The sequence below is a fragment of the Thalia democratica genome, chromosome 2, assembly GCF_965202585.1.
Source record: "Thalia democratica chromosome 2, ktThaDemo2.hap1.1, whole genome shotgun sequence".
NCBI lineage: Eukaryota > Metazoa > Chordata > Thaliacea > Salpida > Salpidae > Thalia > Thalia democratica.
In genome coordinates this window covers 11,537,265-11,552,305 of record NC_139166.1, presented here as the reverse complement: position 1 = coordinate 11,552,305, position 15,041 = coordinate 11,537,265, and the positions used below count along the sequence as shown (strand labels likewise).

The 15,041-nt window shown below is 24.5% G+C and overlaps 1 protein-coding gene across 1 annotated transcript; it reads right to left on the bottom strand.

The window, feature by feature from the left end:
- Window positions 1–11,019: 11,019 nt before the first annotated feature.
- Window positions 11,020–14,438, bottom strand: LOC145849881 (ADP-ribosylation factor 2-like). Its single transcript, XM_082954974.1, has 5 exons — window positions 14,419–14,438; window positions 13,114–13,327; window positions 12,267–12,324; window positions 11,567–11,691; window positions 11,020–11,181 (listed from the first exon to the last, which is right to left on the bottom strand). Exons 2-5 carry the CDS (start codon window positions 13,312–13,314, stop codon window positions 11,020–11,022), a joined length of 546 nt encoding a protein of 181 aa, XP_082811100.1. The 5' UTR covers window positions 13,315–13,327; window positions 14,419–14,438.
- Window positions 14,439–15,041: the final 603 nt, after the last annotated feature.

The following is a 15,041-nucleotide window of genomic DNA, read 5'->3' as shown; positions in this document are numbered from 1 at the left end:
GTGTAGCTATAATTTAGAATTTAAAAAAAAAGAGCTACTTAGATCAGCAAGAACAAAAACTAATTCAAAGAGTTAAAATTTTTTGAAGAATTCAAATAGTGTTAGAGATATCAAATAAAAAACTTAATGCAAGTAAAATTAAAGTAATCACAAGTCTAAGTTTTACTAAAGTAAAATTTAATATAAACTGTGTTTATATGATATAATTTTCTTAGCTTTATTTAGCATGGCTTTTTTGATCAAGTAGTGACCATTAAAGTTGATATATTATAACATGATACAATATTATAACAAATTTTGTAATTTTTTATTGTTGATATATACCAAGTTTGATTATTGAGTTAATTTTAAAATATTTAAATATAATTTAATTTTAAGTAAAAAGAATCTGTAATTTATAGAAAAACTAAGTAAAAATATTTTATTTAAAGTGTATATAACTTTATACAAAAAAATCTTACTTAAAACTTACTACAAACTTTTAGTAACTAGCAACAATTAAACATGAAAAAACGTACAAATCACTTACTTTTGTTATTTATGTTTGCATCATCTGGTAAGTTTTGCAGTAAAGCTTTACGTTTATTTTGTTTTTTTGTAGTACCTTAAAATTTTGATAAAAATTATTTGCAATTTGTATAGAGATCAAAAATATTTTGTAATTAGTTAAGAACTTTTACAAAAAATAAAATAAATTAATCCTATTTTAAAAGAAAAATTAAGACTACTTTGTAGAAAAATCATTCCTTTCAAACGTACATAATATTCTATTAATTTATATGTCTTTCAGAAATATATTTTTTAATAACAAATTTTAAATTAAATTTAAATCAAGTTAACTAAAATGAAATACATTGCAAGATCAAAATAAACAATAGTAGCTAAAGAAGGTAATAATTTAAACTCTTAAGCTAAAAGATTTTACCTTAACACAAGCCAAGCGTTGAATAATAAATTATACTACCTGTAGTAATATTTTTGTCATTTTCAGAAGTTTGTTGTGAATTATGTTTTCTTTTGCAATAATGTATGGTTCCATGATGTATGATACCATAATCTTTTCTACTACTTCGCTTCCCTGTTTGATAATCAATTATAATCATTATGCTCTAATAATTTTAATTATGTATAATAATGTCAATATTTTAATAATTATACCTGACCACATTAAGTATCAAAGTAAGTAACAAACAAAAAATTAAAGCATAATCAATTTTTTAACTTACTGATTATTTTAGCAAAATCTATCAAATAGGTTTTGGGAAAAAAAACATATAATGATATTAAATATAAGTGCAAATAGCAGAAAAATATCAAACAAATTATAAATACTGATGTGGTGTGCATAAATCAGTAGAACATGATTAAGTAGTTTATTTTTAGTTTAGATTTGAAGCAAAAGTCCTCAAAAATTATTACTAACACCATTTTAAAAAATATATAAATTAAAAACACTAACTTAAACAAATTATTTTAATACAAATTTGTAAAAGTTACTTTTGTGAATATATACATGCTCATTTGGTAAAGACACGTATAAAAAAAGTGAGACTATCAACTTTACTTATAACAAACTATTAACTTACTTAGAACATAAGATTTAGAAAGCTCATTTTTCTGACTTTTTTGAAAATTTACATCTCCAACATTTAAATCAATTTCTTTTGCCTCTTCAATATTAGAATCAATTTCTTCTGCATCTTTAACATTTAAATTATTTTCTTTTGCCTCTTCAATATTAGAATCAATTTCTTCTGCATCTTTAACATTTAAATTATTTTCTTTTGCCTCTTCAATATTAGAATCAATTTCTTCTGCATCTTTAACATTTAAATTATTTTCTTTTGCCTCTTCAATATTAGAATCAATTTCTTCTGCATCTTTAACATTTAAATTATTTTCTTTTGCCTCTTCAATATTAGAATCAATTTCTTCTGCATCTTTAACATTTAAATTATTTTCTTTTGCATCTTCAATATTAGAATCAATTTCTTCTGCATCTTTAACATTTAAATTATTTTCTTTTACCTCTTCAATATTAGAATCAATTTCTTCTGCATCTTTAACATTTAAATTATTTTCTTTTGCCTCTTCAATATTAGAATCAATTTCTTCTGCATCTTTAACATTTAAATTATTTTCTTTTGCCTCTTCAATATTAGAATCAATTTCTTCTGCATCTTTAACATTTAAATTATTTTCTTTTGCCTCTTCAATATTAGAATCAATTTCTTCTGCATCTTTAACATTTAAATTATTTTCTTTTGCATCTTCAATATTAGAATCAATTTCTTCTGCATCTTTAACATTTAAATTATTTTCTTTTACCTCTTCAATATTAGAATCAATTTCTTCTGCATCTTTAACATTTAAATTATTTTCTTTTGCCTCTTCAATATTAGAATCAATTTCTTCTGCATCTTTAACATTTAAATTATTTTCTTTTGCCTCTTCAATATTAGAATCAATTTCTTCTGCATCTTTAACATTTAAATTATTTTCTTTTGCCTCTTCAATATTAGAATCAATTTCTTCTGCATCTTTAACATTTAAATTATTTTCTTTTGCCTCTTCAATATTAGAATCAATTTCTTCTGCATCTTTAACATTTAAATTATTTTCTTTTGCCTCTTCAATATTAGAATCAATTTCTTCTGCATCTTTAACATTTAAATCAATTTCTTTTGCCTCTTCAATATTAGAATCAATTTCTTCTGCATCTTTAACATTTAAATTATTTTCTTTTGCATCTTCAATAAAAAAGTCAGAATGTTTTGCACACTCAACATTTAAATCAGCATTCAATTCATCTTCAATATTTAAATCAGGATCTATTTCACTTGTATTTCCTATTAACCAATACTAAATTTTATAAAAAAATAATGTGTAATGTTAAATACTTTTCTATTTATAACTATGTTGTATTTTGACAAACACAACCAACTTAAATAATAAAAAAAAGTTAAAATCAAATTTATATTAATAGTAACAAGTTGTTGATAAGTAGTTATTAATAATAAGTATGTGTAATGAGTAATAAGTAGTAGTAATGTCAATATTTTGTATATAAACTGTACATAGCTATATGATGCAGCTAATGTGGTTGATCTAATAAATCTACATCAAATGATTTTCTCAAATCTTTATAAGATCATTGTTTGGTGACGAATTAAAGCTGTTATAAAAGACTCAGAAAAAACTTCATTTTTTTGGTAAGTATACAATCTACAATAAATAATAGTAAAAAAACTAACCACTCTGGGTAACTGCAATATCCCTTTCATTCTGATTAACATTAGTAATTAAATCATCAGTTTGAGAGCAGCTATGATTTAATTTAGGACGTCTTGGATACCTAAACAAATATACAAATTACGTTGAAAAGCTAAATTCTAAACTAATTGACTTAATAAAAACTGACTGACTTTTCTAATTTTTTTTCTACAAGGTCTATTTCTTCTACCAAAGTATGGCAAGAACTAATTAGAGTTCTTTTTTGTACTTCCAAATAGTAGATATCTTCTTTCAATTGCGGAATTTTCTTGATATTTCTGATCAAGTCTGTTAAAAATATAGTTTATTATAACACTACACATTTAATGAGATTAAAACTAATTGCTTTTTTGGACCTTATCTTAAAATGTGGTACAAACACCATGTTTCATTTTTAAACATAAGTAAACTATGTAACCACTTTAACTAAGTAAGTTTGTAAATACAAGTAATTACAACTTACTTTTGTTCTCAAACTTAAGCTTTATAATTTCTCTTTTAAGATAAAATATTGTGTTGTTTTGCTTTTGAATTACTTCTTTATAACTGATTGTACCTGTGAAAGTAGTGAAAAATTACTGTATTTATTTTAAACAGTTACTTCAACATTTACTTAGAATATAAGTTTAAATCTATGATATACACAGGGTTGCCACTCGTTTTTTCAAAAACTTTTCCAGGTTTTTCAAATTTCTTCCAGGTTTTTAAAAGTACACATTTTTGGGTTTATTTCTAGTTTAAAGTTAAATTTAAGGTAAGAAACAGTATAAAAAGATTAAAAAGATACTGTATGTGTTTTTTTTTAAAATTTTTGCTGCTGACAAAAAAGTTTTATCTATTTGATAAATTTTTTGAGTCAAACCAAAATTTTACTACTAAACATGTTAAAATTCTTAAAAATTCCAGGTTTTCTGTTCAAAATTTATTAAATTCCATGTTTTTCCAGGTTAGTTTTGCCTAAATTGTCAAATTCCAGGTTTTTCCAGGATTTCAAGTAAAGTGAAACCCTGTATACGATTTAAATGATTGATTTCCACATTTTAAAGATCCAAAAACTTTGCTTTATTGTTGAATACAAGTATTAGCTCAATACTGTACAGCAGAGTTTTGTAAAACATTTAAATTTTATTGGTTCAGTTCAACTATTATAGGTAGCATCGTTGATAGCGCATATCAAGCTACATTTCTGGTAGTTGGTAAGAGTGCCTGAGCTAAAATTATCAGTTTTAAGTAATCAACAATAACTGTGTGGCCACAATATGTTGTTTAAGTGTTTTAGTTTTTCCTTCTGATTAGATGTTTGTGGACAAACATATTAAGGCCATAGGGGGGGGGGGGGGGGTCCGACTTTTTTTTTTACAAAAAATAACTTTGGCTTTTATATGAAAGCTTTAAATACAAACTACAAGCCTGTTTTTATAGAATTAAAAAATATCATTTAACTTTTGAGATATTTAATTTTTTGTAAAAAGTTTCCAATACAAAAGTATGGACCACAAATTTTTCAGGGTCAATTTTCTCGGAAATTTTAAAACTCACTAAAAATCTATCTCCTCCTTCATTTTTTGACCTAAAGACTTCAAATTTTCAGGAATTGTTCCTTTTAATATTTTGAAGAATCCCAATGTTGGAATTTTTGAAATTTTGAAAAATAAAAATTTGATCCACAAAAAACTAAAAAAAAGGGTAGTTTTTTGACAATAATTTTTTTTTTACTCAAATTAAAAAAATTCCTACAATAAATCTCTTTTAAAGTTTAATGATACACATTCTGTAAAAATTTGAGAAAGATTACTCAAAAAATGAAGGAGGAGATAGATTTTTAGTGAAATAGTCTTTTTTCGCATTTTTAGTTTTTGCCTTCTATAAGGAACCTATTGAACGCCCTTTCTTTGATCGCTTATATCTAAAAAGTTACTTTGAGTTTTTTTAAGCGGTTAAAAGTGTCTGATAGCTCAGATTAAATTCTACAAAATAAGATCAAGTTGTAAAAAACAAAGTGGACCCCCTCCTATGGCCTTAAATAATCAACTATTTTTGATTTTAGAAGTGAAATATAAAGGTGTTCAAAATTCAAACAGTTTTACATAAAAAGTAGTAAGGAAGTTCACATAAGTAGTAAAATTTAAAAAAATAAACTTGTGGTATTTTTACTAGACTTTTTATCAATTTGTTTCAATGCGTTAACAGTGCTTGGGTCTAACATAGCATTAAGAAAACCATTTTTTAATGAAACTTTCATGTTTTTTGTCTTAGATTTCATGGTAACTTCTAAATAAAATTCAAATTACAGCTATTTAATAACATACAGATAATTCAAAGTACTTATTACACTTTATTTTTACTAACTTCAATCAAATATTTTAACATGACCTGTTTCAAACAATTATAAAACTGTAATTAACATTTGAAATCTTTTATCCAGTAAATTAAACAATAATTTTGCTGTCAGCACAACTAGTTTAACAAGTAGAATATAAACAGTTCAAACCATTGTCTTTTCTTATTTGTTGTGTAAAACTGATATGAATATCATTATCAATCTGAGAACACTGGTTTTTATAACTTCTTTGATTTTCCAACCTAAAACTATAAACAACTGAAAAATTACTTCATACACAGTTTATGTTGAAAAAGTTCAATCAAATGAAATAGAAGTTAAATAAGGATATTTAATTAGCAAAGTGTACTCTAAAACAATCTTCTAAAAAGGTTCAATAGATTTAGAAATAAAAGGTTTATTTCAAAATATTATGCAAAACTTTCAAATAATTAAAAAACGGTTACATGAAAATTTGGAAAATCCTTAGAAATATATTCAGGGTTGCCACTCCTTTTTTTGAAATTTTTTCCAGGTTTTCGAAATTTTTTCCAGGTTTTTAAAAGTACACATTTTTGGGTCTATTTTTAGTTTTAAGTTAGTTTCTGTATAAGAAACTGTGTTAAATAGTATAAAAATATTGAAAAGATATTGTAAAGTTACTTTAAATGTGTTTTTTAATAAAATTTTTTTTTGATGATGACAAAAAATCTTATTTATATGATAGATTTTTTGTGTCAAATCGAAATTTTACTACTGAAAATGTTAAAATTAATAAATATTCCAGGTTTTTTAATCAAAATTCCAGGTTCTTCCAGGTTTTTTTCAAAATTTCTTAAATTCCAGATTTTTCCAGGTTGTTTTTGCCTAAATTGTTTAATTCCAGGTTTTTCAAGGTTTTTCCAGGTAAAGTGGCAACCCTGTAAATTTAAGAGACCATACCTTTAAAGAATTCATATGTATGTTGTATTAATATCTTTTAGCAATATTTATTTTTGCAAATCTTTATAACTTTTTGAAACATACAAATACAACTAAAAATAACTATTTTTTAAAACTTATTTTAGCCATATCCTAAAGTTATTTAAAGTTAAACAAATACAAAAGAAAAATGGCTAAAAATTAGAGTTACATAAGTATCTTAATTTTTGCAAAAATTCATTACTTTTTGAATTGTGACCCTTCAATTTAAAAAAAAATTAATTTTTACATTTGAACTGTCTGAGTTTATATAGTTAGCATTATATGATATAGCTTTGTAAAAGTTTCTTTTTTTTTTTTTTGATTTATATATATATCCTTATTTTATTGGATAAACTAACTTTTTAAGATCAAATTTTAAAGAATCTAAAACTCTGCAAGCAATAGAAATTAGTTTATTTAACTGTACAACAATTTTTTCTGAAGTGTCTTTTTCTTCTTGTAGCATCAAATTCTCTTCATGTATTTTTTTATAACCTGTACAGTGTTTAGTTTTTTACAGAAACATGTAAACTTAATGTTGCTAAGAACCAAATTTATACCAATGAACATTTCGAAGACTAATTCAAAAAGCAAGATACTTTGTAATTTTAAAATTATTTGCTTATTTAAATAAAATAGTGTGAATATTAACTAAATAAAATTCAATATTTTGAAATAAGAAAATTGTAACTAAATAATACAAAAATATTATTAAAACTTGGTTTAGAATTATGATGATAAAAGAAATTAATTAAAAAAAAATATTTATAAGTTCATCTCCAAAAAGTATTATAACAATAGCCCAAGCATTAGGAAATTACAATTCTCATTAGACAAAAATAACTTGATAAAAATTAAAAAAAAATTAATAAGTGTGACTGAAGTAATAAAAAACAATCCTTCAAACATAACCCACTAGAGTTATCTTTTATCAACTTTTTTTTGCAATTTTCAAGCTGCCTAATTTCTTCCTTATGATTTTGAATAATTTGCTTCTGGCTTGTAAAATCTGCACAAACAAATCAATTACAAAGTTTATTTAGCTATATATTTCAAGCTAGTAAGTGTAAATTAGTTTATAGGATGAAATAACAGCCTTTTACCATATTAGTTGATTAGAAAAAGACAAAAAAAAAACAAACTTTTTAGTGTTTGATGGTTTTCTTCTTGAACTGACATTCTTTACACAAATAAAGCGTGTAAATGCTGTACAAAAAAATTAAAAATTAAACTTTCAGAATTAAACTGTTCAACTTAAAAACACTTCTATGATTAATTTTGTAGTATTAAATTTTTGTTATATAATAAAATCCTTTATTTACAGAGAAATAAAAGATGGTTACAACCATCAAAAAATTACTTTCTACAGTTTATTACAAACACTTTAAAAAGAGCTTTCGTTTATTTAAATTTTAAACATTGTCAGTTCTTATTAGAATAGAAAATTTTAGTTTAATTTGAAAAAATCTAGAAAAAAAACATTATTTTTAAATAAGTGAATTTTAAAGTGACAAAAATTTGCCTTAGACATACCTGCAAAAAACAAAAATGCACTAACTAATTCAATTAAATACAAAAGATATTTTAAATCATTTTATTTTAAGCTAAGTTAAGAGAAAGTTCAAAAATAGACAAAAACAATATTTTAAGTAATTGTACTAAAATTTAAAAAAATTAGAAAAATAACTGAGTCCTGAGTAAATACTAATTGTCCTAAGTCATTCTTATTATTTTTAAATTCTTTTAAAATCTTAAATATTTTTTTTAATAACAGACTTTTCAAAATCAGTAAAAATCAAGCTATTAACTGGAGCAACCAAGTCTAATTCAAGATCTAGTAAAAAACTAGACTGAAATTTTCAAACAAACTTTAAAACATCCTGAGGATATTATTAATATATAAAAAACCAGCTAGCCTGAGTCATCCTGAGTTTTAAGAAATATTTTTAAGATGTCCTAAATTGTCCTTAGTACAATAAGGAACCTTAGTTTGTGTCAACCCTTTTCATAGTGAAATATACTTCTTCAAGATTATTCACAATTTTAATACTTAAATTTTGAAGGTGTGACTGAAAATATATGCTTACAGACTTTTTGTTTGCACAAGACTTTGAAAAACACCTTTGTTAAAGTAGAGCAACCAACAAGGCAGATATACAATAGCAAAACATTTGAAGCTAAATCAACATAAACTTATTTTATGAAACAAAACAATTAGCTTGGGTGTTCAGTAACTGAACTAGTCTGAGTTTTTCAAAATGTCTGTAGTTTGTGTGTGGTTAAAAGCATTTAAAAACTAGCTTGACTTTTATAAATTTAAATCAAAAGTAGTAAAAAACATACACTGATAACTTTTATGATGATCAATTTAAATACTAAGGGAGTTCTTGATAATTACAAAAGGTTTAGGAACAAACGAACAGAACTTTCAAGACATAATATAAGACTTAAAGTCATAAAACTATTTTTAGATTGTGAAAAATACTCAAACTAGTCAGAGTTTTAAAATAAAATCAATTAACTTGAGTATGCCTCAGATTATTGTTTAATTAAAAAAGTTCAAATCAGCCGGAGTATTTTTTTATACAATTCTGAGGTAGTCAGAGTGTTTGGCAACTGTGTGTCAATGGGGTGCACGAAAACTCAAATTCTAAAAAAATTAAAGGGCCACAACTTAAAAAGTAGTATACATTTGAAAAAAAAAGAATACTTATATTTTTCTTATTTATATCTACAAGCCATTTTTTCTTTTTGTAAAATTTTAAAAAGATATGATTAAAATAAGTTTTAAAGTATACTTATTTTGATTATTTTTCTTATATATTAAAATTAAAAATGAAATTTTACAAATAGAAAGAAAAGGCTTGTAGTTATTAATAAGACCAACTTTTTTTATTGATACATATAGCACATTTTGAGATATAGTCTGTTTGATATTTTTTTAAGAAAGAATTTAAATTGTCATGTAACTGTGTCAATGTTGATGAGAAAATTGTAAGATCTCAAAAACAAACAATATTTGAATATGAAAATGTAATAAAAAACTACAATAAAAATGTTTAAAACTTTTAAAAAACGATTTCAAATTCTTTATAAACTTTTCTGAGTTAACCGTTTTATAGTTTTATAATTTAAAACCCGCTAAGTATCCTTAGTAATCAGTACTTAAGAAAGAACTAGGTGTTCACAAGTTTACCAAGTCTTTATATAGTTTTTCATGAAGATCTAGAATGTTTTAGTTTTATATTCAAATTACTTTCTATACCAGGGCATAAAGGCGTATATTACATTAGAAAATGAACAATTTGCTCGTACTTTGAGAGAAGCAAACAACTCTCTTTTTAAATTTTTTTATCAATGTTTTTATATATTTACGTGATGTGTCACATAGCTCTTCTAAAACTGGATAGGGTTGATGTTTCACAAGTTTTCAAAGTCACGTATTTGCTTAAACACGTTTTCATAAAAAAATAATGAAGCTTACAATTATTATTTTAAGTAGACACAGATCATCTTAAAGGATTTTTCTTGCTTTGTAGATACGATAATTTTGGTTTAAATTAAATAAAGACAATTTTTTGTATATAAAGCAACTAAGTTTCTTAAAAGTTACTGCAACTGTTAAATCTTATCAATTACGACAAAAAACATTTGGAGTTTACTACCGCTAACTTTTTGTACTAAAAGTGTTCGTTAAAAGTTAGAAAATGAAGATGTTTTTAAAATGCGTATATTAAACTTATATTTTCCTTTTACGCATTACGGATTATCATCAATCCTTAAATGAAATTACATACATTAAATTATGTTTTGAATTTTATACAATAATGACAAGGTTTTTTTATACAAAACTTATGTTTTGTTTGTTCATTTACTACTCAATAATGATACTGAGAAGTACATGTAATTTAGTTATGTAATAATAACCAATATCGACACAAAATTTGAATAGCTATGTAATAAGAAACTGTATGTATGAGTTTTTAACTTTGTTACTCTTAACTTTATTATTAAGAACTACGAATGCACTAAACAAAAAAAAACTACAAACAGTTTTTTATATTAACTATATAGTTAAGAACTAAGAAACAACAAAAAAATGTTCAAATTTTTTTTTTATTGGTCTTGTCCAATTTTTTTATTATTTTTGTTCAATAAAGTACGCGGAAAATCCCATCTGATTTTTCGTTATGTAAAGAACAATGTTTAATAAAATCATAAAACAATAGACATATAGCTTAAACTCGTACGTATTTAGAAACTATGTATAACAATTTTAGATATTTAAATATTTATATAATTTATTTTGCAAGAACTACACATGAACTAAAAAAAAACTAAGAATACTTTTTTATAAATATTGGTACTATTATTGTCTGTAGAGAACTATAAAATCTCAGAATGTAATGTTTTTTTATTTATTAGTTCTGTTCAAGTGTAAATCTACATGAACTTTTTTTTATCTATTTGGTATTGTTCAATGCAGTACAGAGCCAATCAAGTCCTTCGTGCAAGCCGTCACCACTGATGGCACAAGTTGCCTGTATGTACCATTCTCTGTTTATCAGGTTGGGTAGGCCCAGTTGCTGCATCAAGTCTGTTATCTCAACTGCGTTTGGCAGGTCCTGTATAACAAATTAAAATAAAAGTTTAAGGTTGCTACAAAAAATTTCAGTTATACCGCTTGCACTATGTTTATTGTTTATATAAAATAAAGAAAAAGCGCTCAGGATATTTTGTGCTAGGCCATGGTGAACTAAAAAAAATTTAGTTGTGGAATCGTTAACCACTTGGATACCTTTTATGTCCTCTCAATAACTTTCGTTTTTATTACAAACAAATAAATCATTTATTGTTATAGTTGAACTTTGATAATTCGAAAAAGTATTAAAAATTAACTTAAAAAGTTCCTATTTTTGAGTTCAGCTGCTTTTTTTGTGAACATGTGATAGTTAACCAAGATGTTAAATTATACTTACTATCTGTAGGATAACAAAAACAATTTCATACCTGTTTGTTAGCAAGTACGAGCAACACAGCATCCCTCAATTCATCTTCAGTAAGGAGCTTTTCAAGTTCCGCTCTCGCTTCGTTGACACGTTCCGGATCGTTTGAATCCACAACAAAGATGATCCCTAGTTCACATTAAAAGTATTGTTATAAATATAGAATAAAACATAAATTTTACAAATATTTCAGATTTCTTTCAAATATTCTTTTGTAGCTTTAGTGATAGTTTACTTATATGAGTGTGTATAAATAACAATCTTAAAAGATTATAAATATTTGTAAATTAAACTTTGAAGTCTTAAATACAGTAATGTGTAAAACAAAGATAAAACTTATCTGCATATGTGTAATCAATAAAAAATACTCCTGGCTTAGATAATATTACTAGTTATGTTAATGTTAATAATTATTTTGATAAGTTTTTTTTACTTCTGTTATTTAAAAATCAAATTTTATTTACTTTACCTTCTATTTTTTTAACAACTTATTTGATTACACTTAATATCATAAAAAGCAAGCTAAAGTTTTAGGTCTCCTTTAAAATTGATCAACGTAATTTTAAGTTAGGGCTAGATTGGTTAAATGTTATCTAAAACTGTTAGTTTAACTATAGTCTATTATAGTTTTTCTTAATAAATCTAAAAAATTATTAACAAGGTATATTTGTAATTAATTCAATACTGTTATTTAAAATATTTACCTTTTGCGTTTTGATAGTAGTATTTCCACAGACTACGTATTTTTTCTTGGCCACCAATCTAAAATGGCTTATTAATTCAATATTTTATTTTACTATATTTTCTGAATTGATTAGAGCAACATTGTAAAAAAATAAAATAGACATACAAAATTTGTAAAAAGTAAAAGTTTACAAAAAGTAATTTGGAGTAATCAGGGTTGCAAATGTTAGCCAGAATTTAGATTGTAAGTTTAGAACTTTGTTAATTTAGAAATATATTAATTCTTAACAGCAAGTTTTTTTCTGTTTAAGACGCCGTTAAAATTAATTAAGAAACTGTATCTCGAGTTAATATATTTCAAAATTTATTTATCAACAACGAAAACTACTATCATAAAGTTTTCAAATTAGTAAACATTTGTGTCTAACTTTTAGTGTGCTTCATTAGCTAGTTAGAAGGAGATTTTTATTTCTTATTTGCTTTTGATTTATATATACAATAAATGTTACATATTCAATTTTGAAAAATAGAAAATAACTAATACTCAAAATCTAAGAAAGTTTATTTAGCATAAAAAAATATTTGACTTAAACTGTAAATGATTTTACTTGATTTCTAATTTACTTTAAAATAAGTCACGCGCCACTTATGTTTACATTGATTTTGAAACATTGTGTTCATTTACTTGGATAAAAAACCCACATTCCACACAATGAAAGATATGTTCTTGTACTGAACATATATATTTAAAACAATAAAGGTAATCTACTAATAAACAAACTAACATCCCACACAGTGAAAGATATGTTCTTGTACTCCACAAAAAAAAAACATTTATAAACTAAATCTAGTAATAAACAAACTAACATCCCACACAGTGAAAGATATGTTCTTGTACTCGACAGTTTCAACGTTGAACCCGATGGTGGGTATGGTGTTGACCACGTCACCCAGCTTCAGCTTGTACAAAATGGTCGTTTTCCCCGCCGCGTCCAAGCCCACCATAAGCATGCTCATCTGCTTCTTTCCGAACAGCGAGTCGAATATTTTGCTGAATGTGACACCCATTTTTGTTTAGTTTTATTTTTGTTATAACCTGAAAATATATTAAAGTTTATGGTTGTACAGTTTAGTTAAAAATACAAATTTAGTCATGATTTTCAAATATATGTGTTTGCTGATAAGAAAGTCGAACATTTTGCTGAATGTGAGCCCCATTATTGTTTAGTTTGACTTCTATATATAAGCTGCAAATATATCAATTTTTGGTTGTACAGTTTAGTTAAAAATTAAAATTTATTTATGATTTTCAAATATATGTGTTTGCTGATAAGGAAGTCGAACATCTTGCTGAACGTGAGCCCCATTTTTGTTTAGTTTTATTTTTGTATATAACCTGCAAATATATTTAAGTTTATGGTTGTATAGTATAGTTACAAAAAAAATCAGTTATTATTTTCTAATATTGGTTCTTGCACAACAGGGGTCGAATATTTTGCTAAACGTGAGACCCGTTTTTGTTTAGTTTTGCTTTTTTATATAACCTGCAAATATATCAATTTTTTGGTTGAACAGCTTAGTTAAAACTAAAGATTTAGTTATGATTTTCAAATTTATGTGTTTGCTGATAAAAAAGTCGAATATCTTGCTGAATGTGAGACCCATTTTTATTTAGTTTTGCTTTTTATATAACCTGCAAATACATTAAAGTTTATGGTTGTACAGTGGTCTTAATGTTTTTGATTATAAGATTTAAAAAGATTTAAAATATATAGGATTTATACCCTTTATACAAAATATTTTTAATGCAATTTTATCTTTGTGTAATTTTGTCCCCTCGTTCAACTTTGTACGATCGTGCAAACTTGAAACCTACCCACCAGAGATGTTAAATCGCAGAGCACAAAATCCCCGCAGTAGAATAAAAAAATAAAATCCCCGGCAATAGAATTAAAATTTCTTATGAAAGAAAAAGCTGTATTTTACAAGTTGAGAACATAAAAGTTTCATATATTCAATTACACCAACATATTTAAAACCATATTGTTTTTATAAATATGAATGCCTTAAATGTAAGTTTATGTTTTTTATTTTCATAAGGTTAATTTTAGTCACTTTATTGTTAATTTAATCATAACTACCTTTTAACCTTATAGTTGTAGGTAATGTTTGGTTAGAAAAATTAAAGAAAAGTATCTTCCACTTATTTAAATGGTTAATAAACTAAAAACATTGTAGCTTTGGAACTAATTGATGTTAAGTTAATTTATTATTTGATTTTTTTTTCCAAAAATTAGATGAAATAGACAATTTTTTGTCTTATATCCTACATTTATCAAATTATTTGAATTTTTAAACTTGAAAATAAAGTTTGATTATTATAATTTTTTAAGATTCATTATAAATTATTTTATTAAGACATAGATTTCACTTAAAAGTAATTTGAATATAATTTATTATTTTTGTTTACAAACTTGAAACTACTATTTGCTAAGTAGAAATCTATTTAAAATTTTTAATTTTTAATGTGGCAAATTTATTGAGTCTTTTTTTATTATAATTAGGTAATTTATCTAAAAAAAAATTATACCTGAAAGTTTTAGTGTACAACTCAAGGTTTTTACAACTAGTTTTGTAAATTAAGCAGAGTTGAAACAAGGTCAGGAAAAGTCAGAAAACTCAGGAAAAGCAGAAAAAAAAGACAAATAACAAGAATAGTAAGGTTTTTTTTTAACAGTCAGGAAGTTTAACTAAATATTAAAAAATACCAGATTTTGTCAGTTTAAATTTACTGA